Raw genomic sequence first — 25,427 nt, forward strand, 5'->3', positions numbered from 1 at the left:
AAATGCTCTGGTACAGACACAAATGTTTCTGATGTCCTTGGAAAGATTTAGAAATCTCTCAAGTTCAGCTACCTTGAGACAGTCAGTGTCCAAAATAGAGCACAGCATCAGTGAAGACCAGCCAGGCTGTTCTTCCACTAGGTCATCCACATTCTGGGAGACTTCGTTTTCAGGGTGACCTCATCTGGTGACCTTCAGGGCACAGAGATCTAGAATGCCTACTTAGGTCACTGTTTCTTCTTTGGGACTGTAAATTGAACTGAAAAGGTTGAGACAAACTTTTTTTCAAGTGGGACCTAGTATCTCGCCAGCTCTTTGCAGAGTTCCTTAAACTGATGAACTATTTTTCTAATTTCTTTCCCCTGCAGTTTTAACCTGTTGTTCTGGTCAGGCTGAACCTGGTCACACGCTTCAGATGTGCCTCTTGGCAGGTTGACCTGGGCCTTGAGCAGCTGTTAATTGGCGCAATAGATCCAGGTTTCTAGCTGGCTAGTGTTGTGGGAGTTTTGGGTTAACCAGACGTGACGCAATGAGGGGTGAGTTACACAGTGGTTCCAATTTGAAGGGCATTTTTCCTCTTGCTATTTTTGTTTCCACATTATCCTTAAAATATAATGTAAGGGTTGGAAAATATGTGATTAAAAATTTACATTGGAAGACCATCTGACTGAATCTCTATTATCACCATTTCCTGGATGCTTAGGTATCCCAAAGTGTAGGATACATGTAACTTTAAAAGAGAACGTGAAAACATTTCACTGTATGACAAACTGGTTCCATTTTTCATTTTGTTCTGACCAGGGAAGATTATTCCACGATGTCTAGTGTATTGCTTGGTATTTAGGACTGAGTCTGCTTGGTTTCCCTGCAGATATTAGATATTCCTTGTATGTGACTAATTTACTGAGCTCTGATTTTTCCAAGTGAGTTTTCTGATTAAAAAACCAGTGGGCATTGTGGAGCAATAAGCTTTTGTAGGCTGGTGGCCTGACCTCTGGCCCTGCCAAGTTGAAGGATCCTGAGCCAGTCTCAGGGCTTCCTTTGAAAAAACAAATGGTTGAGCTGGATGGGTTTCAAGATCTCCCTAGGTTCTTAGAGTTCCTTACTAGTAAAATCCTGCTTACTGGGCTTCCACATTGTGCATGTGACTGCTCCCCTAGGATGAGATTCCTCAGGACACAGGTTGTATCTTATCATTTCCTCTTGTTCTCCTCCTCAGTACCTAGCATGTATTGTGGCCCCTCACCCCCTCCAGAGAGACAAGTGTTACATATATCTAAACGTGGTCCTTACCTTTAGATCTCAGTTTCAGTGTCATTGCTCTAGACAGGCCTTTCCTGATTACCTTCCCCATTTTGTTCCCATAGATTTTTTTTTTTTTCGTATCATGGGTTGCAGTTTAAAACAATAGTTTTTGTCCTTCTGCTTGTTTAATCTCTCTCCCACCAGGTTCCCTGCATGCCTGTCTTGTGGATTTTCATAGCAGGCATTTATTAAGTGGCTGAATCCATGCATGTCTCATCCTCTTTGTGAACTAGGACAAAGGATGGCCTGATGTGTATGTCCTTTCTCTGTCCTCTGAACCTTATTGTTGTTTTCCCCTCTGTCATCCAGGTGTAATCCCTGCACAGGTTATGTCCTGTGCTGTGGTTCTACATGTGTTGTGTCCTTTGCTAGACATTGGGTGGGAACTCCGTACCTGAGCCATCTTGAGTATCCAGCACAGGGCCCTGCATGTTGCAGGATTTGCACATTAGAATGAATGTGAATGTCTTTGTGTGTTAAATAGTTGAGGCACTTCTGTTTTTTTTCTGTGTCATTCTATTTTTTTTTAATTTTACATGTATGTATGTATTTATATTAAAGTACAGTCAATTACAATGTGTCAATTTCTGGTGTACAGCACAATGTCCCAGTCATGCATACACATACATATATTCATTTTCTTTTTTTTTTTACATTTTTTATTGAGTTACAGTCATTTTACAATGTGTCAGTTTCCAGTGTAGAGCACAATTTTTCAGTTATACATGAACATACATATATTCATTGTTGTATTCTTTTCCCCTGTAAGCTACCACAAGATCTTGTATATATTTCCCTGTGCTATACAGTATAATCTTGTTTATTCTACATATACCTGTCAGTGTCTACTAACTTTGAACTCCCAGTCTGTCCCTTCCCACCCCCTCCCCCTTGGCAACCACAAGTTTGTATTCTATGTCTGTGAGTCTGTTTCTGTTTTGTATTTATGTTTTCTGTGTCCTTTTAGTTGTGACTTGAGCCTTATTCGAAAGCTCCATCTCAAAGGATCCCTGATGCTTTTCTTCTTAACAGAGCTCCTTATTTTCAGGCTGATGCATGACCACTTTGTTCAGGTTTGTCATGCTACCTGAAGTGATGTGTTGTTCTTCAGTTTAACGTCTTTGGTTTTGCTTGCAGTCACTCCATGTAAGTGGCTCCTGGAGTGTAAGCTGGGATCTTGCCGTCTTCCATCCGTGGCCCTTTGAGCACTTCCTTTGATGTTCACTTTGGCTGTTTCCATTTGAGTAGTAAAGGTTAACAGATGAGGTAAGGGCAGTTCTGCCCAGCGACCCATCTGGGAGTGGGATGTCTCCTCTAGAGAGTAGAGATTTGGCTGCCTTGCACAAGTATTGGAATGCTTTTCCAGGTATTTCCTGCCCTTTTGCGGTCTGAGTTTGTTGGATGCCAGAAAATGAGATGGACTCCCTCCCTCACGTCAGACGTTTACCAGATAGTATGTTGGGCATCCAGCTGAGAGCTCTGAGCTCTCAAATGGGAGAAGGGATGAGGGCCCATTGAGCAGCTGAGATGGGAAGCTAGGAGGGGGAAGTAAAGGGCTGGTAAGATACGTACCAGACTGTCAAAGAAATTTGGCCTCCTTCCTGCTTTTCTTCCTATTCCCCCCACCCCCTCTGCCTTCAGCACCCTGGGGTTTTCCTCTTCAGGTATTCTGTCCCCTTGTACCCAAGTCTGTTTGGTAGGCTTGAAAGTAGTTTCTTTACCAGCATGTTAAGGTAGGATTGCCTCAGCAGCAGACTATACCAGAAAGTGTTTGTGCAAAGTGGCTTTCTTGGTGTGGTGTGGTACATACTAACCAGCTTCAGGCTTAATTTTAGTTCATAATTCTAGCTCTCTAAAATGGCCTAATCTCTTGTATGTTTTTAAGAGTGCAGAGCATTTAACATTAATTACAGGTAACTGTCAATTTGTTGACCAAAGACCCCGTGTTAAGCACTATGCTAGGATCCGAGCAAATGCACACCATGTACTTTAATTATTATTTATCACAGAATATCTATAGCGCATGGTTCTTAAATCGACATCTGAACATCACCATCAGCTTTTTAGCAAGAAAGTGTTCTGACTTGGTATCTGCTTAAACATTTTCATGTTACGCATTACTCAAATAGTCTTGTTTTGTCTGTTGCGGTAGTTTAAATATTTGGTACTTGGAACTTAGTATATGGAAGTTCTTGATCTGCTTGCTTGTAAGTTTAAGGCAGAAACCGGCTCACTTTCTTTCTTTCTTTCCTTCTTTCCTGCACAGCCTTGTCCATATGCAGGATCTTTGTGTGTATATCTCTGTTAATTTGAATATTCTGAGTTACAGTGATTGTGACAGCTTGACCTTAGTACAAATTAGAAAAGTGCTGTTAGAAAGAACAAGAGACTAGAAAACAATTAGAAGGTTAGTGTTTTAAGAGCAATATTCTACTTTGCATAGTGTCTTACCACAATTTTTATAAGCCATTGTTTTATCCATTAACTTACTTCTTAGGAAAGCCCTGTCTGCTAGGCAGACTGGGGAAAATCTATACTTTATAAATGAGGAAAGTCACAGAGGTTAAAAATGTGTCAAAGATCACAAACTACCAAGAAATACAATTAAGACTCAGCAGCTGCCAACTTCTTTTCTTCATGTGGGCTTTTACTTTTAGTCTCCTCTGTTTCAACATCCTCATTAGTTGTCTGTTAGACTTGGACCTGGAAGCGCGATATTTGCCTCCCAAGGTCAATTCCCAGCCCTAACTTTGGTTGATGGCGGAAGCTTAAACTCCAGATTCCTCCCTTGCCCCCATGCAATGTAGAAGTGAAGCTTGTCTTCTCTTGACCTTGATTGACCCGGCCATCTCTTAAGTCGTGAAGAACTAAATTGAAGCCTTCATTTTAATACAAATGGATGCAGTTCATTCTGATACTTCAGATAAGGAAAACAGTAGCTTTTACCCGGGAGTTGCTGTGTATTATAATGATAATTTTGATTTGAATACCGACTGATCCAATGCGCTCATTTCTGTAACCTTGGCCCTTAATGAAGAATATAATAAGAATCTTGGTGTGGTCCAACATAAGGAATCTGAGCTAAGAGGTGTACTTCTTGTCTGAAATTCATGTATTCTAGAGGTTTTTTTTATAAGGTCATAGTAAATTGACCAAAAAGATAACGAGAAACTGATAATACAAAGATCCATAAGGACTCAATACTGAATACTTTGTCCAATTGGAGGTGTTTTAGTCCTTGGACAGCCATTATTCCAAGTTTATTAGGCTGAAAGCATATCTTAAGGGTTAGTAACAATCAGGTGTCAAGGGGAGAACACAAATACTTGTCAGCGTTTAAATACAGTGTGAGCATTTCAGATTCTGTTTAGTAAGTTCTCTGTTGTTTGGCTACTTTCTTGTTTTGGAATCTCATCCTAGATTAGTAAACAAATAGAAAATACTTAATGTCAAATGTTAGTCTGTTCCCAGTTCATGTTTTACAGTACAGCCCTGGAAGAGAAGAGATTGACCTAGGTTACATCTGAGGGTTAGCAGAATGGGCAGTATGCTTTGTTCTCTGAGGAACTCATACCTCCCTACCTTATTATAGAGATTGGACTGGAAGTTCATGAGGATTTTTTTTTTTTTAAGGAAAATTACTGTGGATTCTGGGGGAAAAAATCAATAGCGTTAAAGTAATACTTTGCAACCGTAAAGATTTGCAGTTGATAGAGGAAATTTAACATGTCCTATAAACCCCTGAATTTTTAAGTTCTTCTGGCTTTTTATTTTTAGCTGTGGCTTTTAGTTAACAAGAAGAGGTGGAAAGTGTATTTTCTCTTGTCTCTGTCTTTCAGTGCTCTGCTACTGCTTTCAGTGCTGAGAGACCTCTCATCTCAGTTCAGGAGATCCTTGGGAGACCATGCATTGGATGGTGGTATCCCTTGCTCTTTTTAGACCTCTCTTTCCAGAGAATTCTTTATTTCTAGGGCATTGGAAAGAATGGTGAGTCAGTTACCTTAGGATTTTAACCAAGTTCTGCTTGCTGTGATACTGCCAAATGGACCTAGGAACAGTTCTGCAGTTCTTTGAAAACTTACACCAGAAACAAAATAGCAGCTTTGGGGTCATGGAAGAATGCATTCAGCCTACCCTGTAGTGGTTCCTCCCGTCAGCCACCTCCCAACTGGGGCGTTTACCGCACTGGTAAAGCAGCCAGTCTTCAGGCCCAGGGGTCGCCTTGTCCTACTGCCTGCCCAGCTCTGCAGGTTTGAAACACATTTTCACAGGAATCTATTTGGATGAAGCTGAAGGCGGCAGGAAAAGTGTGAAGTAAGACCTCTTTACGCTTGTATTCTGTCCCTATTTACCCTCTGTTCTAACTCCAAAATGTAATTGGTGGTATGTCATGAGACAGTGTTAAGAGAAGACGACCTTGACAATTTTTAACACTAACTCAAGGACTTGTGGTACAATGCAAAGTAATTTTTATCTTTTTGTGTGTAGATCACCCACTCCCCCACCCTCACCTCCCCCAAATCCTTATGATAAAGCACTTATGTACCCCTCCCCTTTTTTCTGGTATCAGAATATTTTCGTTAGGTCTGAATTAACTTTCTCCTCAGTCCCTAGGAGGGACAGGATGCACTTAATTCTGTATGGACAGGATGGCTTTCTAGTTAGTCCCAATCCAGAGTAATATAACCTTCCAAAATAGATCTCCTTTTAAGAGGGCTTTGAAGATATATGATGTCATATTAGGATATATAGCAACACAGAATTGATGCTTTTTTGTTTTTTTTGGTAGGCTTATTTCTTGGAATATTTCATAGACAGTTAGGTCTAACATTAAAGATCTGGAGTTTAAATGAAGATGATATGTCAAAATGAGTTAAGATTAATTCACCCCGCTCCAGCCCATCCTTAGTATATGTCTGTGCTGCGTCTGCTGTGACATTTTCAAGCATTTTACACCCGGGATGCTTGTCATTTCTATCCTCCCACCCACTTGCCAATATTTTGGTCTTCTGAACCTCTCTGTCATCATGGTAGAAAAGCTGTACACCCATCAGCGTGTTTGACCTTTATGCTGTGATGTTTTACTTGAGGTCCTGCCCTTGCAGGGACCAGTACATTCAGGCCAAAGAGTAGTGCCAGTGGTGGGAGAACTGCAGAGAACATGGTCCATTTGAAGGGCAGCCTGCTGGCTAATAGCTCTGTGGGAATGTGTCCTCTGTTGCCAGTCTCTCTGTTTGTTTTTTAAAAGGGAAGTCAGGAGTTTTTTTTTCGTAAGTGTGAACTTGCTAAATTGGTAAAGTTTTAAATGTTGAATACTACTGATTGAAAAAAAAAAAAAAGATAACAGGTCGACCAGATAATACACATTTGCAGATTAAACCCACCTCCTGGCGTCCAGTTGTGATTCTGGCCTGAAGATCTTGAGGAGCGTTCATTGCCTGACTGCTTGTTTCCATCTATCTCTTGGCTTTCCTCCAAGAAGCATGTGCATGATCGTATGTGGTAACTAAGGACTAGTTTTTGGCACCTTTCTTTATTCCTTCTTTTAGATGTGATCCTGTAACGTCTTTTTGACTTGGTACATGAATTAAGCAAGTCTGTTGCTGTCTTTTATTTTTGGTTTTATTAACTCCGATGATCTGACTTGGCCATTTATTTGAATGCATAATACTTTAATTAGGAAGACTTTTTCACTCCCTCCCCCCAGATTTTCTTCCTGCTGCTCAGAGCCACTGTTGGGTCTTGTTCACAATGCCATTTGGTGTATGATGAACTCTATACCACAAAGTATGTCAGAAGTGGCCACCTGGCTGTTGTCACTTCTGTTGGCCACATTGAGTAGGTCTTCGTTAACGTGTAGCCAACCTTGACAGATAAATTAGAGGATTCATTTGTTTGCATTTTGGTCAGTTCTTATTATAGGAAGCCAGTTGTCTTTGATCTCAGCAAGTCAAGATACGGGTCATTTTCAATTAGAAGAAGAAGTTACTTTGGCAAAATACTGCTGTCTTGGCCAGTGATGCATAGTAATTGTTCTTTCTTGATCTGATGGCAGTGAAATTTACTCCAGTAAGTGTTCACACGCAGTGGAAGTTTTCTCCTTGCACTTAATTTGCTACTCCTGCTTCTGTCACCACGATTGCCTTCCCCCTCGTACTTGCTCTTCTTGAAATACAGAATGAAGAATAGTATCCTGATTCCTCAGCTCAGTTCCAAGGCCCGCATTCCCCCGATCTTCATTGTGACTCTTGGGCTTAAGCCTGACACACGATGGCTTGAAGAAGCTTGCTCCAGTGGGGCTGAGGGTATAGAAAATCACATTTTGAAGCTGTTCTACTTACAGTGATGATCTCGACCAGAGATTGGCAATCAAAATCAAGACAAGGAACTCTTTAAAATATGTCTGAGGGTATCCTTGAGTAGATCTCCACTCTCTTTACAGAAAAAGAGGGGAAAATTTGGGTTTGGGGCCGTAGCTTCAAAGAATGACTTGAGGATTCTTTTTGTTTGAATCCATCTGAGATTAAAGTAGTAGATGATGGTGAAAATTTCTTACCTTTTAGACTGGTCTGAAAGAGATCGCAGTCATAAGTGCTCTGGGCTAGAATATTGCTTATTACATAGTAGGTACTTTGTGAAAGTCTTGTCAGTGGTAAAATACTGTATATTTACTACCAAGAAAAGTACATAATAAATCTACTTTACTGGGAGGGTTCTTTAAAGAAACTTACTCTTTATGTGGGATAAAAGTAGAGCAGAAAATGGGTACCAATAAACTCTTAGCAGCCCTAAATCAGAAGAACTTTACAACTTGTGCTGCTTCTTTGTAATTTCAAATTTTCATAATCGGGCAGGAATCTATTTTAATGTTTAAATGGGAAAGCTGTGTGCAGTCTCCTATTATCCTCTAGTGTTTTAAGCATTGGGAAGCAGAATGCTTCATTTCTGCTCAAATAAATATCCAAGCTCACATGTTTAAGTTAGCGGTGGTAGTTTCCATGGCAGCAGTGACTTTGCCCTTTTATCTTTTTCTTAGATAGCGCAATATTTAGCATAGGTCATCCGGAGAGATTATTATTCCTGGCTATGGGTTCTTAAAGACTGCCTTACGGGCCTTTGACTTCTCTGGGTGCAGGTGTGTTCCAGAGATGCTCCAAGGGGGCTGGGGTGGGAGGTGTAAGTCTTTGTGTACTCTTACGTTCCTAGCATCTAGCGCAGTGTGCCTGTCACATCCAGTGAATTATGGATGTTGCTTTTCTGGCCCTGGGAGGTTTCTTCTGGACTCCAGCTTCCTGAGACCTGGGCTGGGCTTGAAGAGAAGTATTAACTCCTGATGTGGTCTTGGTTTTTCACATTGGTGGTAAGGTTTGCTTATTTTGAACTCTGATGTGATGACAATGGACCACTCTTATCTTTGTCTCTCTTTTCCTTCCTGAGGATTGCGGTGTTCTAACAAAGGCTTGCAGCTAGAAAATTTTTTTTCTAAAAAGATGATTCAACTTGATGCTTGGGCTTGTATTATAATACACGAATTAGTAGGTGTATCTGGAAAAGGGTGGGTGTGTGTGTGTATGTGTGGTGGGGAATGACAGCTAACATAAATTTATACCGTCTTTCCCCTTTATTAACAACCTGAGGTCACTTTGGCTCCCCTGGGTATATAGATTTGCAATGGAAGGTTTCCAACTTGGCAGGGAATGTAAAACCTCATGAAAAATCCCATATATATATATATATATATATATATATATATATATATATTTTTTTTTTTTTTTACTCGCCACCTTGAATTGCACTTCACGGCATTGATGCTCTTTCTTTTATGGCTTTCTGCGCATTTATTGCTGAAGAGACAAAGGTGAGTGTGGGCTAATAGAAGCTCAAAGGAGGAGTATCTGGCTCAACTCAGCGGTTCACAGAAGGCTTCCTGGAGGCGTTGTGCCTCCTTTTCATGTGCTGAGGATGTTTCCATTACCAGAAGAAAGGTAGTGAGGCTTTTTCAGGCAGAAAAGAGAGCGTGAGTAACAGTGGGAAGCAGCCTGGGTGTGGGAGGAACCGCTGGGAGATTGTTAGAGCCTCGTGCGTGTGGTGAGCAGTGGTGGGCATGCCCGCCGTGGCAGGCGATTGGGAGCCAGGTCAAGTCCAATGATGCCTCGCTGTGGAGCTGAGATGTTACTTTGTAGGCAGTGTGGGGTCAGCAAAGGCCTGAAAAAGAGAAATGGTTGTTTTTAGGTAGATCACTATAGCAGTGGGGTGGAGGCTGGATTGGACAAGGGACAAGCCTGGAAGCATAGATCATGTGGGAGGCTTCAGATGGAGTCTCAGCACTGGTTTCAAATCCCAGTGTCTCTATTTAATAGCTGTATAGACTCCTTGAGGTTTTGAAATCCTCATTGGCAGATGGAGGATAACGTATACAAGTCATAGTGTGTGAGAGGGTTAAATGCGATTTTTGTTTGTAAAATATGTAGCTTCTGGCCTTGCCCGGAATTAGGAATCCATAAGTGCTATTTTTCCTTCTCTTTTCCTTACCGTCTTGGCAGTCATAGTATTCACTGAATTCTACTACAAGAGGCAGTCAGGTCATCCAAACCACTTTCTTGTAGCAAAAGATACTCAAGTTGTGTAGAGAATTCAGGAAGATACCGTACTTATTTTTATTTTCTTTTTATTAAATACGGTCTTAAAAGTTAGTGCAGGCTTAGAAAATGCTTAAATTCAGGTCATTTTGAAAATCATGATAGGAGAAAGACAGTGGGAGTCTGTACAGTTGTGTATGGATGTATATGGATGATTTCCCTGGTCTGTGAGTTGCAGAGACTGACTGTGTGTTACAGCTCAGTGTGCAGATTATTAGTCTAGAATGCCTTGCACAATCACAGATGAGACTTCTGCCTTCCCTTTCTGCCTTGAATTGTAAATAATAAATCTGTATGTAAGTAGAAGATGCTTGTGTTATCCTTGGAGTTCCTAGCAAAAGGAACAGTGAGGTAGCAGTTTCTTAAGAATTAAAATTCCAAGAGGCTGAGCAGGAGATCAGGAGAAGACGGAGTTGGGGAAAATGGAAGTCATGTGTGCTCTCGGGGTGGGGAGCAAGGGTCCTGTCCATGTTAAAGTAAGGTAAAGTGAAATAGACAGGGCTGCAATGCTGATATGAAACATTTAGGCTCTTGGTACCATATGTACTTAAATATGGAATATATGGATGTCAGGGTTTGAAAATTGCAGCTTTGTAAGTAAAAATTCTAATTCTCCTTGATAAGTAAAAATTCTAATTCTCCTTGGTCACTATTTGTGACCATGTGCTACATGTTTAATGCAGCATGTGCTTCAGAAGCCCTGCACACAAGTCGGTCATGATTGGGCAGCCTGCAAACCTGTCTTCCTGTCCACAGTGTTCCCTCTTCATATTAAGAGGCTCCCAACACAGCTCTGCATCCTTGTTGCTCATTTAAATATGAAAAACAAAAACAAAAGCAACTGTGCCTTAACCTGAAAGACAGGTAAGCAAATTCTCTGTGCTAACACTTTACGATGCATCTTCCTTTGTCCAACAGCAATGATAATAGCTCCTAATATTCACTTAGCACTTCAGATTTTGTAAAGTGCATTGAAACATTATTTGTCTAAATTATATGTATATAGTTGAAGCTTTTAAAGAAAACAGACCCCACCCTCTACCCTCTCTCCTTCTTACCAGAGTGGAAATAATTCAATGGCTGGACGTGTGTATGTGTGTGTGTCCCTGTTTAAAATCTAGTCTGTGATTACACGTGTCCCCTTTCCCCACTTCAACCCCTGGGAGGTAGATATTGCTTCTCTTTAACTTTTGGAGATACATATGTACATACATAAATAGGTTCTATATACACGTAAATGCTCACACACTTGCTTCATTGTTTGCTTATTCTGTGTGTGTGGCGGGGTGGGAGTGGAGGTGGTTAGCCCCAGTGTACTTCTAGAAATCCTGAAGCATTTATTTAAAATATACTTTACTTAGTGGTAACTTACTTAGTGGAACTTTACGAAGTGGTAACTTGCGAAGTGGGACGTCTGAGAGAAGTTGAAGTGACAGCCCTTGGCAGGGAACACAATCACCTTGACTCCTTTTCCTGTTACGTATTCCACTGGGGGTGTGTGTCCACAGTGGATACAATAAGCAGGTTCTGAGTCAGCGGGTTAACCAGAAATTTCCTTGCCATTCTCTTCTTCGGGTTCCCTCTCCCAAGTAGAATCACTAGAAGTAAAAACAACACTTTAATTGAATGCCGATTCTTGTTCCCTCTTGAAATGTAGTAAATAACCAGGAGCTTAATTACCATAAGAAGTCACAACTGTAGGAAGCTTGTTTTTTCTAGCTAGGATGTAACTTTTAGAGAAAGCTGCCTTCTGGGGAGGGAGGGCAAGAGGATGAACCAAAGGAAATAAAGTGTCTTTCTTAGTGTGAATCTTGTTTTTTAAGATGCTCCAACTTTCCATACTAAATAATTCACAGTCGAGTTTCTAAATCAAAAGTACATCTCTCTTGGGAGTCTTAGGACTTTAAACATCAGCTGAAAAGAAGAACACATTTCGTAGGCGAATACCAGTGAGATGTTCCACTTTTCAGAGAAGGCAGGAGCTGGCCATCTGTGTTGATCAAGGTTCACACTCTCAGCGCTACAGTGAGTGGACAGTAGGAGAGCCTCTTGTTCCAGTCTCCACATGGCATTAATGAACTACAGGATTTCAAATGTCTGAGGGTAGCTTCTCTTTATTTTCAGTTTCTTTGAAGTTCAATAAAAATATCCTTAGTCTCCCAGCACTATGAAGGAAATATACCTTGCCCTATTTTTTTTTTTATTGAAGTACCATCAGTTACAATGTGTCAATTTCTGGTGTACAGCACAATGTCCTAGTCACGCATATACATATGTATTCATTCTCGTATTTTACCTTGTTCTATTGACATTTTATTTTGTTATAACCAACTGTAGTTTTTGGTTTTCTGTATGTAGTAAATCTTGCTAGATGACAGTGAAGAGTAAAATAACCTTAGTGGTCAGATGGAGTATTGTGGCCCTTTATAACACTTGAGCATTAAAAAACAGTGTTTGTGACTCTAAACTTCCTGTGTCTTTTATATTCCCTTTAAGACAGTCATACTTTTCTGTTTTGGAGCTCGAATATGACAGTATTTTACTGTCTGTATCCTACAGAGGAGCTATGTTTTTAATCTACCTAATGAAAACGCTCAACTACTGGGATTAATTTGAGAATTTCTAATCAGCCTTTCACAATCTGTGCTACCCGGAGGGGGCTCCCGTTAGCTGTGACTTTTGTTGAAGAATGCAAAGTTAATCCAATTTCTTTGTTGGTGACTATGTTAACTGTCTTAGTTTAGCAATTCAAATTTATCTGCCAATACCAAACAAGAACTCTGCTACAAAACTGTGGGGGTAGGTGATTTTATTCTTAATATATTCATATCCTTCTTTAGATTCTGTAGCCAAATAATGGCCTGGAAATTAATAATGGGTATTATTCCTAAGGTTGGAATGATTAATCACTAGAAGGTAGTGTATTCCAGCCTGTCACCAAGATAGTTAACCCCTGACTTAACCTTCATCATTGTGGAGGTGCATAAATGTCCCCTTTGAAGAACATAGGTTTTAATGTTTAATTTTATTTAACAAAATTAATTTATTCTCATTACCTTCATCTGCTTTGTTTTTCAACTTTGGCAGAGGTGGGGGGAACTTTTGAGATTTTATTTTGGATTCTGACAGCTTTAAGGGAGCTCTCATATGTTACAAATCAATTTCTGATGTACTTGTACTCTTAATAGTTGCATCTTTCCAGTTACTGATTTTTAAAAATTTTGAATTTGCTGTGAAATAAATAACTTGCTGAATTCTCTAAAGAATCCATACATAAAGTGAATAACTCTTCATTTAATATTTATAAACTCAGATTTTCATATGTGGGGTTTTCTTAAGGAGATTCTCCCTGCTCCCATAAGACAAACCTTCTCTATAGAAGCTAATCCTTCATCATCCTGTATTAGTGTCCAGAAGTTAATAATGAGTTAGTGGTTTGTTTGAATGTGAGCAGTTAGAAACTAAACCAGTTTCTTGATAATGGATTTAAATAGTTTACTGATGTAATTAAAGTTGCACATTAGTAACATGTTTACGTGGGTGTGTCGGTGTGTCTACTTTTTCCCTGATGTCACCGTGATTGGAGTCACCTGTTACCCTACACCTTGGTCGCTACAGTTTTGTGACTGATCCTCTGGTTTCCAAAGTTGCTGAGTCTTCCCACACAAACGTATCCAATTTATTTTCACAATAGCCACATACTATTTTCCTCTAGCTTCCCCCTCTTCCATTTATATGGACTATCCTGATTACATTGGGCCCACCTGGGTAATCCAGGGTACTCTCCCCATCTCAAGGTCATCTGATGAGCAACCTTAATTCCATCTGTATCTTAATTCACTTGTCATGTAACATAACATAGTCACAGAGTTCAGGGATTAGGATGTGGACATCTCAGGTGAGCCATTATTCTACCTCCTGCAGGGATTGGCTCCCATCTGTTTGAGACCTTGGCTCAGAGCCCACCTTCTTAGTAAGGCCTGCTGTTTGATACACTGGAAAGTGTCCATCCTCCATGTCCACACTGTCAACCCCCTTACTCTGCTCCACATGCTCTTTTATTTCAAGCACACTTGTTTTTAGATAATACAGTGTTTTCCTGTATGTGTTCATTCTTGGTCTGCTGTGCACCCCTCCCATTGCAGATGTACACTTCAGGATACTTCTTCACTGCTGTCTCTCAAAGTACCTAGGACAGTCCTTCGTTGATGGGAGTTGCAGACAAATGTCTGTTGGATGACTAGATGAATGAACAATGTGTGAAACTTAAGCACATCTTTTTCACTAGCTCTTTACTTTCCTGTTTCCCAGCATGGATGCCTAAAATGGACCTGTGAGGAAGGAAAGGACCCCTAGACTCAACTTGCTTTATTGTCTAACCTCAAAGCTTTTTTTCTGCCGGCTCTAGAACTACAAAACTTCAAAAAGATTGGCGTCAGGAAGACTCTGTAGTTTGTAGAAGCTGTAAAGGGCCAAGAGACAGAGAAATGTTTGCATTCACTGCCAAAGAACATTCCCTGTGACTTCTGCAGCTGTTGGGCGCTTTGTCTCTGGCAGCTCTTGGACCCTTGTTAGCCCCAAGACCAATAATCTGAGCTTCACATGGCTGAGGAGTCCATGGAGCCAGTGAGGCAGCTAAAATTGTGTAAGGGTGGTGCAGGGAGTTGACAGGAATTCCAGGAGGAGGAGATCCCGTGAAGTTTAAAGCCACAAACGTTTATTAATTGAGGAACCACAAAGCAAAGTGAAGAGGTTTAAAGAAAACAGACCAATGGCTCATTCCTGTAGCCCCATGATTTTAGTTCTTGATTGACCCTTCTGTTGCTTTCATTCAGTAAAGCCGAAGTGTATCCTGAAAATGCCATTTTAGTGACTTGAATGGGAAAGAGAAAACATTTTGTAGGAATGGTGTCTGCTAGAGAGATGACGCCATCGGCTGCTTACCCAGCTCTCATCTGTAAACTCTCATTACTCACGTCACTGATTATTTCGAGAGCTTTAGCTCCTCACCTTGAGTTCCTCAAAGGAGGATAGATTTTAGCCAAGACTGCTGTCTTTGTCTTGGTGGGTTCTGCTCTTAAACTTAGGACAGATTACTTCAGTTCACCTCATGACTTGGCCTTCAGAGAGATCTGTTGTCATCCAAGGAAAGGCTTTGTACCAAACCGGTTCTGCCCTGGTTCTGTGTTACCCTAGGTATTGAGAACCCTGGAGCTGCACGTAAGTATCCAGACCAAGGTCACTTTATCCAAGCCAGGCCTTTTGGGAGGGAGAGATGCTTGCCCTTGCCCCTAGCTGTGTTTTTTTTTTTTTTTTTGAGATACTACCTTTTATGTTTGCTTCTACTTTCTAACCTCTATCAAATTAAAACCATTTGAGATCCATAGCTTAATCATGATATGTAAACACCTTCGAGTTAAAATTTAGTTTTTTCACATTTACCTATGCTTCTGCCATTTTCCTGGAGTTAGACCTTGATTCTAGATGCCACATCTCCATAACCCTGCTGGCCAGAGGCTTGGAGCATATTTGTACTATGTGTTTGGATTTATCTTGGTTTCTAGCTTTTTTATGGTTGGCAAATTGTTGTAATGGGCTCTTGAAATAAGAGTACACAACTGATCATTCAAAAGATAATTTCCTTTTTTTGTGCCATTTAACAAGAATTTGGATTTCACTGGTGAGGGTGGCTGATGGAAACTGATGGAGTGTGCCAAAAATGGAAAATATGCTTTCATAATTATTTACGGTTTGAAATAACTTGAAGTGGGAAAGGAAAACAAGCTACCAAGTTTCCATGTATTTAGAGAGGTGATTGCCCTTTCATGCACCAGGGGGTTGGTTTTTGTTTGTTGTTTTTTGCTTTTAAAGGAACTGTTCTTGCCCTTAACTGTGTTTTTTGAATGATTAGTCTGTGCAAACCCCTGAAATGGATGTGAGGTAAAGTATGACTGGGGGCTTTCCAGGCAGATGGAACTGCAGGAGCAAAGCCAGAACAGTGTACAGCTTTGAATGTACTATGACTGAAGGGCAAGGAGCAGTTCAGATTTTTAGATGCTGAATGAGTGGGCTGGTACCAGTAGTTGTAGAGGATCTCAAATGTTTATACTCTTAATGCAAGTAGTTTGTAGTTCATTTGATAGGTAGGAGAGAGCCACTGAGAGTTTAGGACAATTTGGGCATAGTGTTAGCTTGGATTCAGATGAAGAAGTGACCTTTTGGGAGGCTGTAATTCAGTGGTCCACATGAGAGGTGAGGGCCAAAATCAGGATGGCATCTGTCACAATGGAGAGGCTGGTACAGATGGACAGGCCTCACCAAGGAATGTACAGTGGCCCTTTAGGCAGTCCTGCTGTGACTGCAGCAATCTGGTCCCCAGATCAGGTGTGTTCTAGGTCTTGGAAACCTGTTTTTTCCCTCTTGCAGACACTGTCCTTAATGAGAATTCTCACACTATATTTAGTATGTTTTTGGTTAGCAATGTGTCTTGTTTGGTGGCTGTCTGAAGGAGGTTTGAAAATAGGTGAGAAGCTGATTACTTTAGTTCTCAGATTTCTTTTTGTTAGGAAGTTTGGAAAATAGGGACTTTTCTTTTTCCTTCATGTGACCAGAAAACTCTTAGTCCCAGGAAAGAGCAGTCAGGCAGTAGCATTAGTTTCCTAAAATCCACTATTGTAAGATACTTAAGATATTAAAGTACATAGAGGACTGTTTAACTAAAAGGGGGAAAAATTTAAGTCTTCATAGAAATTTAGAAGTAAGTTATGAGTATAAAGGCCACGCCCCACTCACCTTCAAAGTTCATGCTCCCACCAAACTAACACCTCATTATTATCTTTGGAACCCAGGGAAAGCTTAGAATATTCTAGATTGATCTGTGGTAAAGTGTCTTTTTACAGATTATTTCATGGAGAACAACAGGATAAAAAGTAGTCTCAATTGGTACAATTGATGTCTAAATTAAGAGGCAAACATATATTGAAGGATTTTTTTAAGCCTTAAAATTAATGGTTCTATGTTGCTGGAAGATGGCCTTTTTTTTTTTTTTTCTTTCTTTTTTCTTCCAAAGAGTTTCAGAGCCAGTCGAATCTATAAATAGTGCACAGCCTGGTTGTCTGTGGTAGATTGAGTAGAGCAGAATCGCCTGTCCTTAAGTGAAGGGGAAGTAGCTTTACATTTTTAGTAACTGAATTTTTGGCCCGCATAAAGGTAAGGGCCATGTGAGCAACTTATTTATAACTTCCCATAAAGGTATGTGTCTGCCTCAAGCAGAGAAACTGTCTGGGGTGCTTGAAATGTAAAAGTGCAGGAGAATCATTTTCCATACACAGCCTTCCTAGCTGTTGGTGCCATACAGTGACTGTTCGCCTCCCTGGGGCTTTCAGAAGGAGGGGTGTCAATAGATTAGCTCATTAGTGTCCGCCTCCTATGGAATAGGAGGGATGAGGCCATTACATTTGAATCTGTGGTTTTAGGTCGTGAAGAATGTTTAGATACGAACTCCTGAGGGTGTTGAGGACATGAGTTTATCCTTGGTTTAACCTGTTGGGTGTGGTCCTCCTAACCGTAGTCTAAATGCAATTAGTTTCTTGTCAAGATACTTCATGGCTATAAAAGGACTTCATTTCTTCACAGGTTCAGTTCAACTATAAGTCGGGGTTTTTGTTTTTGTTTTTGTTTCTTGCTTTTTAAAATAAGGAACATAGAATCAGACTGAATTCTCTGGTAACAGTGGGAGAAGGGAAGAAGAGTAGAACATTTTCATGGCATCCCGTAAAGAGTATGTTAAACCCTTTTGGTAGATGCCAGAAAATGGAATCCATTGTCACATGTTATAAATGTCATCACACTTGCATCAAGAGTAAATCATGTACAGCCAGGTTTAACTCTAAGCATGAAATTTTTATAATCATAAATATGCAAGTAAAAGACATTTTTAGCCCTCCTTTGCTACTCATTTATTTTCATAGACCCAAGTTTTTCCTGAATATTATATTGACCATTTAAAGCATCTGCATATATGGCTAAAATGTAAACTTTGGCTTTTGTGCCAGTATTGTGATTCTGTTTTGTATTCGGGCAAGTTGTAATAAGTGGTAAATGGCCCATTAACTATATTGGAGGCCTCATAGCAGCACTAATTTCGAATCGTGCTGGGTTTACAATTTACATATTAAAAAATGTTCACTTGATTTCGTTCAGGGACAAAGCTGACATCCTGTATAAGCATTATTCCAAACAATCCTATTTATTGGTCCAATTATTTCAATTGAAAGATGCTGGTTTACTGCCTCTTAGTATATGCGAACAATTCTCAGTGAAACTGTTAGAGATCAGTTTGACTACAGTGGCAGAATAACCTCACAGGGTTTTGATTCACTTTTAATTTTAAGCCCCAGGATTAAGGATCATTTATAGTATAATGTAACTGTGGGCAAATACAGCATCTCTTAATGCCCTTCTAATATTTTGGGGAAAGAGTGCTTTTATGCAAAGCATTCACTTATGAATTACGTGACTGCCTTTTTTCACTGTAAATATAATTTCATTCACATTTCCTCCCTTCTCCCACCTCCTTAAGAGACAGGACAGCATGCAGTGTTTTGTTTCACTTTATTGTTTTTTTAAAAAATTCTGAGATGTGGTTAAGGTAGTTCTTTAGGATAGATGCCAGGGTAACTAGTTAATACTGTCTTAAAATCAGGCTCTTAATTAAAAATGCTTAATTTGTGCAAGAAAACTACATGTTAAAATGAATTTGGAAAGATTAGATTGGAATTGCCTCAAATTCAATTAAGCCACACTGCATGGACGTGCTGGGAATATCAATACAATCACTGTAAATTTTGTACAAACTGATTTGTTGCATTATCTTGCTCATCTAACATACGGTACTTTTTGTGTCCATATTGCAGACGGCAACTCCAAACTAACATGGCAGTCAGACTGTGTGATGTGGCTTCTCTGCTTAGAAGTGGTTCGTGGGCAGCAGAGCCTTGGACCGGGGTCTGTGGGATTTTTCTTAAATTCTGTAGGCTACTTTTTTTTAGCATGTTGCAGGAGTGCTGAGGCCATACCAAACACTTGAACTTTTCATTTGGCATACTGATTATTCTTACATTTAACCTATTGTGGTATGGCCATCATTAGGACGTAAAGCACATGGCAATTATAGTGGTATATGTAGCACCAGAACCATGCTTTTGGATGTAACTTTTTATTATCTAAATTAGGATTTAGTGCAGACTCAAAAGAGTGACAAGCTTTTTTTAAAAAAACAAAAACAAAAACAAAAGTTTTGGTATGGTCTGAATACTAAGTTACCATAATCCTTTACATTTCTGTTTACTATGTATTTTTTTGGTTACTAAATTTTGAAGTTATTTACAATTCCTGATGCTCAAAAAAAAATGTTGAAATCGTAAATCTGGCTGAAAATTATTTGCCCAGTAACTGTTGAAAGAGTTTGCATTCTGTGAACAGTTGTGTTGAGCCTATCAATGGAATATGCATTATTTGTAAAATATAGCACATTAGTATCATTTTATTCTGAGCAGATGGTCCTATAGCTGAGAGATGCTGTAATTTTCAGCGCACACAGCCTACTGCAGCTGTTCACTTGAATGTTGGCTTAGGAGCTCATTCTTGCCACCTGAACATGGAAATAAATGTGCAATTAAGTGAGGAGTGTTTGTTGTCCTTGCTAAATCCTGCTAATTTCAGTCAGTGAACACTTTATATTTCAAATACCATCCCAATGAGCTTTAGTCCGAATCTCCTTGGGCCTCATAGTCTCTATGTATACACCCTAACTTTTTGAATAGCGATTTGTTTTAATTGGCCTTGGCCATCTCATCTTGTAGCTCATTGTTGTCATAACTGCTGGGCAAAAGGTTAATCCCACAAGAATTCTGCTGTGGAAAGAGTGACCCACAGCTAATACTCTGCAAACTGGAACAGTTATGCTTTATTAGGAAATCTGAAACCTCCTTTCTCCATTTAAGATAAATTGGTTAATTATAATAAAATGCATAGCTTGAATTGTTTCAGGCTTTTTTTTTTTATTAAGATTTCCAAAGGTTTCCTTATTTCCCTTTACCCCTTAAAGTATTCTCTGAAAACACCCAAGAGAGGTAGCTTGCAGCTTAGAGTAAATAACCCATTTCTTTGAAACGGAAATGAAGTTATGGAAGGGTTTTAGGTGATTTGATATGTCATAGGTAGCCTGGATTTTTTGTCTCCTATTTTTGATCCTGATAGCACTGATTCTCGTCCAACCTGACCAGTCTAAGTCTCTCGTATGCTGCCTTCTTTTATAAACATTTCTTGGCAGTAGAGATTTCTTCCTGTTTGCTTATTCACTATTGTGCCCTTTTATTTTTCTTAGGCAATGTGCTTTTTAAAAGACTTTTTTTTTCTCTTTTCTTGTAACATTCTTTGCCTCTACTTTCCTTTTTTTTTAAAAAAATTTTACCTCAGATTCTTTGACTTTTATATGTTAAAACTTGCCTAAAACTAGCATCCTGTCAATTCAGAATTGTCGATTTTGAAATGTAGTTCTTTGTGGAGCTGAGCGATGGATGAAATATGAAGGATAATCCTCTCAGTGTTGCTTTGATTTTTGGATTCCCCTACGGTCTTGGCTGTCCAAAGTAGATAACTATTGGAAGACGGTTTTAGAAATTTTGGGGCTGTGGTTTTGTAATTCTTTTGCTCAAAGAGTATAGGATTGATTTTTAGGAAACTAGGTCCAAATTTGTGGAATAAGTGATTTAGAGTAGCCTGAACAGGTTGAGGCGATTTCCCCCAAGTCAGCGTACCGTATTACTTGCATTTTCAACAGATACCGTATTACTTGCATTTTCAACAGGCTTATGTGCTCAGATGCAGATTTCTTGGGCTGGTCTGTTTGCAGAAGTTTATATATTTACATTGTTGTTTTGGTGGACTGGATAGGGTTTTGTTTTGTGTTGTTTTTTTCTTTAGAGTCAGAGTCAAGGCAAAGTACCATATTGAATTTGAGGATTTTATTTTGATGCTGTGGATCAGCTACCTTGTTGATGATCTTTAGCTGCCAAGGTTGACAAGAATGACTTGTTAGATTCTACACGGTACACTAAGTACTTACTCAGCTTATTTCCCAAGTTATCTTAGAAATGCTTTTCACGCCCTAACATAAAACATCTGCTGTTTTCTTATTTCTTACCAATGGTAGAGGTATAAGATATTGTCAATTAAAAACATTTTCAATATGTAACCAAAACAGTACATGTTGACAAATTTACATTTTTTAAAGTACTCTTGCTCCTTGATTTTAAGTTAATGGATGGATGTCAGTTTCAGAATACTGAAACTCCTAGGCTAACTGAATATCTTTGCAAAGTTAGGTAGACCATTTTTTTTGGTTTGTTTTTGGTAGCATGTTAAGCATTTTTATTTTCTAGTATGATTTTTAGTCAGGGTTCGATTCTGTACCCTTTTTGGTACTAAATTTCCTCGTATCTGTGGACATAGCAGGTGAGTAAGGGTATGTGAGTAGACCCAAATGCGGTTTTAGAGAATGTTAAAGATTTAAATTGTGCTTATGTGCATGTATGGAATATGTATGTGAAAATATAATTGTAATCTTAAATTGAATAGCTTAATATGAATAAAAATTAGCATAGGTGTACTTTTTGAAGCTTTGTTGTTATTTCAGCAGAACGCCTTGTGTTTAGGGACAAGTGTTGAAATTCTTGGATGGACTCTCTAATACTTTGTGAAATATGAATTCTGACATTTCTTATTTTCTCTTTTTTTAGCAGGTAATTGCTGCCATGGAAACACAACTGTCTAATGGGCCAACTTGCAATAACACAGCCAACGGTCCAACCACCATAAACAACAACTGCTCATCACCAGTTGATTCTGGGAACACAGAGGACAGCAAGACCAACTTAATAGTCAACTACCTTCCTCAGAACATGACACAGGAGGAACTAAAGAGTCTTTTTGGGAGCATTGGTGAGATAGAGTCCTGTAAGCTTGTACGAGACAAAATAACAGGTATGCAATTTTATATAAAGTTTCTCAGATGTAAAGGATTGTGTTTCAAGGTGTGAGAAGATAAATTTACTGCTTGTAAATCATTCAGTGCTGAAATTTTACACATGTAGATTTTCTATTTCTTGCTGTATCAGCAATATAAAACTTAGAGAGTTTTAAGTTTTCCTTTTAAAGTATGAAATTTTTTTTATGGGTGGTGTATATTACAGCTACACTTCTGTGTATTCTGAACTATATGATAACATTAAAAAAATATTTTAGAAATGTGTATGTGCCTGAAGTAGCACGTGTCATATTAACCTGTAGTTTTCATTTCTCTAAGCTCACATGATTTAGCATTTCTACAGTGAGATACAAGGAGAATATCTCCTTAGGAAAGGAAAAAGCCTTCAAATGTCTTTTTCCTTAAGTCTCAATATCTGCTTATATATGACCAAGTTAACGGTACTGTTCACATTGTCAATGTGTAAATATTTGCACTGATATAATTTGAGTGTAGCAATGCAAGATCTTAGGTTCTGATTCTTAACAAGGAAAGAAAAATGTGATGTGTGAGTATTCCTCTTATTATATGAAAGGATGAGTAATTTGGCCTTTAATGATGGTACATTTTGAGTATTAAGTAGTGGAATACTTTGTTGATATTTTGTAAGATTTGACTAAATTTTTAGAATAAGGCAAAACCTAATAAAAGGGGCATGTTCTTGGCATAGAAAGGTTAGTGTTTCCTGAAGAAGTTGTTTTCGAAAACTGAAAATGTATGAAGTATAGACAGACTCTGTAGCTTTTTCATGTGATGGTTAAGCTTGAGTGATGGTGTGAATCAAAAGGCCTAGAACCAAGAATATAAAACTAAGTATTTGAAATGAGTGGAGGATACATTAAGGCAGTCTGAGGAGTCAGACCAGGAGTCTGAACTTGGATCATCTGACTTTGGACCAGTCAGCCCTTGGCTTCAGCTTCAGCTTTCCGTTGGTGTAAAATGAGGTAGAAGACGGGGAGGGGGTGTCCCTAGCTCATTTCTGAGGCCAATTTTTACTTTTTCTGAGGTAGTACCTTTAGCTATTCTTTTATCAAGACAGCAGCAGGGCTTGTTGTCTCCAAGGGGACTTAGAGCTGTCACGTGGGCTTGGTGGTCTTACAGTCATATTTCCTCGAGGTACAGATTGAGGTTCATAGAGAGAGAGACTATTCATTAAAATCAAATAAATCAAGTAAAAACACCAAGTAAAACCTGGCTGTCATCAATCCATACATAATTACACTTCAGCTAATTATGTTATTTAGATGTTCAACATGATATCATCAGGAGTGTTTTTGTCTTTTGTTTTTGAATACTGATAATCAGATGGGTGAGGTTTTCCCATTTCTTTTTCCAAAATCAGTGTGAGCCGTATACATGAAATTTATACATGACATTTATTAAAGAAACAGTTTTTGAAAATTGGGAAAGGGGAGAGAACAAAAGGCTTTTATTACATGTCTGTCCTGATACTGATAATTTTATTTTACTTTTTTAGCTAAACAGTATCCTTTTATATGTGAATTTTACAGTTTCTTTGACATAAATGTGATAAATGGAATGAAGGGTTTGACATAAATGATGTGATTTCAGGTTTGATTGCTTAGTAGTTATCTCTACCATATTAAAAAAAGAAAGGTTCTTGAACAAGGCATAAAATTCCCATTTTTTATTGGGATACTGGGAGTAGATGAAAATATCAAACAAATTATGTATCCTTTGTGTTAGGCATTTTCCCGAGGAAACATCTCATAGATTTTGATCTCTCATCGCTGGTCAGTTTTTTTATTATCTTACTGTTCTGTAAACCTTTTTTTAAAATTTTTTTAACTGGACCTATTATGTGGCAAAACTGAATAAATTTGACTTCTTTATTTTTATATCCTTTGCCTCTCTGGCTTTATGTGGTAGATGGTGGTAGAACCGTAGTGCATAGATAATCTAAATGAGTACATGGCTGGGTACTTAGATACTGGCAAACTGCATTATTATTTGTTGTGTATTTCTTGACTCTCCCACTGCCACCTTTGCAGTGAGAGGGGGATAATGGAGATTTCTACCACAGTAAAATTTCTGCTAAAACCTCTTGTAAGTAAGCAGAGTACCCAAGAAAATGCACAGTGGGCACAAGGGTCGAAAGATGTTTTCTAAAAAGCTCTGTTCCATGAGATACAGTCATGAGTATTCCTCGAAATAAGTGTTTCACTGATGGACAAGATTAAGAATTGTTGCACTCCATAGTTTCATACTTAAGAATCATATTGCAGACTATTAACACATTAAAAACTATTAAAATCCTGCAGTAAAGAAACCAGTTTGACTTACAGTTCCTCAGTCTTATTTGATCACATAACTCACTGTGAGGGGATATCTCCCTGATGCCAGATTTCCAGTAAACGTGTTGGTATAAAAGCTCTTGTAGTCATGTTAACTGGTTATCAGATGGTTTGAAGTTCTTGTGTAGAACCTGTTCACATCAGTAAAATATGAGCACGTTTCATAAAATGAACGTTCATGTTAACTATAAATTAAAAAGTTGAATAGCCACATCTGAATGCTAAAGACCTCTTCTAGTTTTGATTTGGCCCACTAACATTTTATTCTTAGTATTTGGGTTAATAAGGTGTTCTGTAGTGTCTGACTCCTTTAGCTTCAAGCATAAAGTTGAGTTTTTTTTTTTTAATTCTGAGTTTCTTAGTAAATAAATTATATTGAATCAAGTGGTTCAATAAATGGTAGATTCCTAAAATGGGGTTTTGATTGGTTGCACTTTGCAATGTGGGCATATCTTCTGAAGAAGATACTGCTGAAAAGGTTTTGGAAGAATTTTGGGGATTCGGACCCTGTCCTGTGTGTTCAGCATTAGTCATCTTGAGCAGTTTCCCAGTGTAGATTTTTAGGGTTGGGTCAGAGTTGCTCAGACCCTCTCTAATTACCCAACTTACTCTACCTCCTGGGGAGTTATTGGACCAGCTCTTTGTGTTCTGATTTTGTAAGAGTGTGAGCATTAATTGAGTGGGTTGTAAGAAAATTTAAACCTCTCATTTTCATTTTTCTTAAATCTTTAGCTTTCTTAAATAGCGCTAAAGTTAGGAAACTAAATCTCAGGTGCAAGATAATCTACTGAGGAAAGTGTGTGCCTCTTAAAAAAAAAAAAAAAGGAAAACAACAGTCCTAAAAGCGAGTATATAATCTTTAGATCCTGTCAGTGTTAGCAAATTAATGTTACTATTTTGATAGAAGGAGGATTGGGGAAATACAGTAGGAAACATGTTCAGTTTCAAATCTTCTCTCTAATCAAAATTAAATTTATTATGTTGTTTGTTGGACCCTCGCTTTGGGCTCGTGCCAGCTTTATGCTTCACCCTGTTCCTGTCCATAGACATTCATCACATTCATCAGGAGAAGCTACTGCT

General features: G+C 38.9%; 1 protein-coding gene across 12 annotated transcripts in view; it reads left to right on the forward strand.

Moving 5' to 3' along the window:
- The window catches only part of ELAVL2 (ELAV like RNA binding protein 2), a 150,858-nt gene that overhangs the window by 60,235 nt on the left and 65,196 nt on the right, over positions 1-25,427 (forward strand). For 7 of the 12 annotated variants that reach the window (XM_031677028.2, XM_072959295.1, XM_072959297.1 and 4 more), the window contains one exon: positions 21,746-21,989. In XM_031677028.2, the coding sequence (XP_031532888.1) occupies positions 21,746-21,989 (244 nt within the window). Of the gene's footprint in view, positions 1-18,857; positions 18,951-21,745; positions 21,990-25,427 lie in introns of those variants that run through there. The other 5 variants (XM_072959291.1, XM_072959293.1, XM_072959294.1 and 2 more) reach the window with 2 other exon arrangements.

The sequence above is a fragment of the Vicugna pacos genome, chromosome 4 (assembly GCF_048564905.1).
Source record: "Vicugna pacos chromosome 4, VicPac4, whole genome shotgun sequence".
NCBI lineage: Eukaryota > Metazoa > Chordata > Mammalia > Artiodactyla > Camelidae > Vicugna > Vicugna pacos.